The following is a 1,604-nucleotide window of genomic DNA, read 5'->3' on the forward strand; positions in this document are numbered from 1 at the left end:
GCACCCTGGGGGTGGCGCGGGGTATGTCCGCTGGAAATCATACTTCTTTCATAATGAAACTCTGATTTGATTATCAAAGAATGACTTATTCCAACAAATTCCAAATCAGCTACATTCTCCATACAAAGTATATGGAATTGCCAGCTTAAATGAAAGAGATTGGGCCAGACCTTTGCAAATCATAATAGCAATAATTCTATATATGAATTCTTGTATTCTTTACATTATTCTGATCATTCAATTCTTATTTCTTTGTTCGCAACTGATGACCCCACTTTGCTTACCCCACTTTCTTTGTTTCATGATTAACTGATGATTCATGACCCTGATCTAGATCAATTCACTACAAGCAGTGAATTGAATATAAACAGGGCCTTTCAACCCCTACCTGGATCGTGTTGAATCAAGCTACCCAAGCTATCCAAGTCATCTAATTCATTCACATTCTGTATTAGGATCCACTTATTTCCTATCTAGGAACTTGCATTGCTTCCCTTTGGCAACTTTGTTAATTATATTTATCTTTATTCTATCTCTATTATTTTGAAATCTAGTTTCCTAGTGCCCTGTGCCCCCTGACAGGAAAACATCCTATTATAACAACTTACAAGTGTCAAATGTCGCAAGATTACACTGCAGTTACAGGCAGCTTTATACCAGTTCCCACTGCCTTTGATGGCACCCCAGAGGGTCTGGTCAATGCTGTGAAGGTCGGGGTTGTACCGACAACCTCCCTGAACCGCGAGTCAGGGAAGAAGGTGGAGCAGGTGTTGGACATAGCTACAGTGACACATCAAGGACTAGTTGACTTTGCGGCCGTGGATACAAGCGATATACACTTCAAAAAACTGGAACGTGACTGCGAACTGATGAAGGAAGCTCTCGGCAACCATCCTGAAGAGATCAACCAGGCGCTAAAATTGATGTGCAGTGGCCAGGCAACCACGCAGGCAATCGAATCTGCAACTGCAGCCCTGGCCAAAGTGGGCCTCACCGAACAGGATTATCGCAAGCAGGGCGGTGGATTAATCGGATTATTGGTTGTTGCCGCAGCAATTGTTTTTGTTTCCGGCTGTAATGGCTGTGAACATACAAAGCATGCAAAGAGAGATCATTGAGGAGATTGTATAGTAAAGACAGGTTATAGTTCTTAGTCAAAAGTCTGCATAATTCCAGTTACACAATATGTCAGCAGCAGTCACAGGTAAGCTATCAGGTACAAAAATATTCTATATTCCGGCCTATCTGGATCCTTTATCTATATAAAAACATTCTAAGAAAAATACTAGTAAAAGTCCTTTAATAAACCTTATATAAAGATATATATTAAGATTTAATAATATTAATACTAGATAATTTTCTAAATTAATATAATTCTTATTAATATTAGTTTTTATTTAAGTAAATTAAGATTATTTAATTTTTTATATTCTATTTCTATTTACAGAACTCCTATATATAAGTAATAGATAGAGTAGCTTAACCCCATTATTATATCTTAATATTAATCTGACTATAATATAGTAATCAGATTAAGATATAGAAAATAATTTAATTATATAATTAAAATTAAACTAAGCAGAATCTAGAGTGGCTTAACCTGA

The 1,604-nt window shown here is 36.7% G+C and overlaps 1 protein-coding gene across 1 annotated transcript in view; it reads left to right on the forward strand.

Annotated features, from left to right (window-relative positions):
* Nucleotides 1-261: 261 nt before the first annotated feature.
* BO97DRAFT_456253 (uncharacterized protein) overlaps nt 262-1,604 on the forward strand; it is a gene marked incomplete at its 3' end in the record, with an annotated part of 1,572 nt that continues 229 nt past the window's right edge. Inside the window, exons 1-3 of the mRNA XM_025699156.1 lie at nt 262-1,074; nt 1,177-1,204; nt 1,391-1,401. Of these exons, the coding sequence (XP_025555725.1) occupies nt 618-1,074; nt 1,177-1,204; nt 1,391-1,401 (496 nt within the window). The 5' untranslated portion in view covers nt 262-617. The remainder of the gene's footprint in view (nt 1,075-1,176; nt 1,205-1,390; nt 1,402-1,604) is intronic.

Source organism: Aspergillus homomorphus, assembly GCF_003184865.1.
Source record: "Aspergillus homomorphus CBS 101889 unplaced genomic scaffold BO97scaffold_3, whole genome shotgun sequence".
Taxonomy (NCBI): Eukaryota; Fungi; Ascomycota; class Eurotiomycetes; order Eurotiales; family Aspergillaceae; genus Aspergillus; species Aspergillus homomorphus.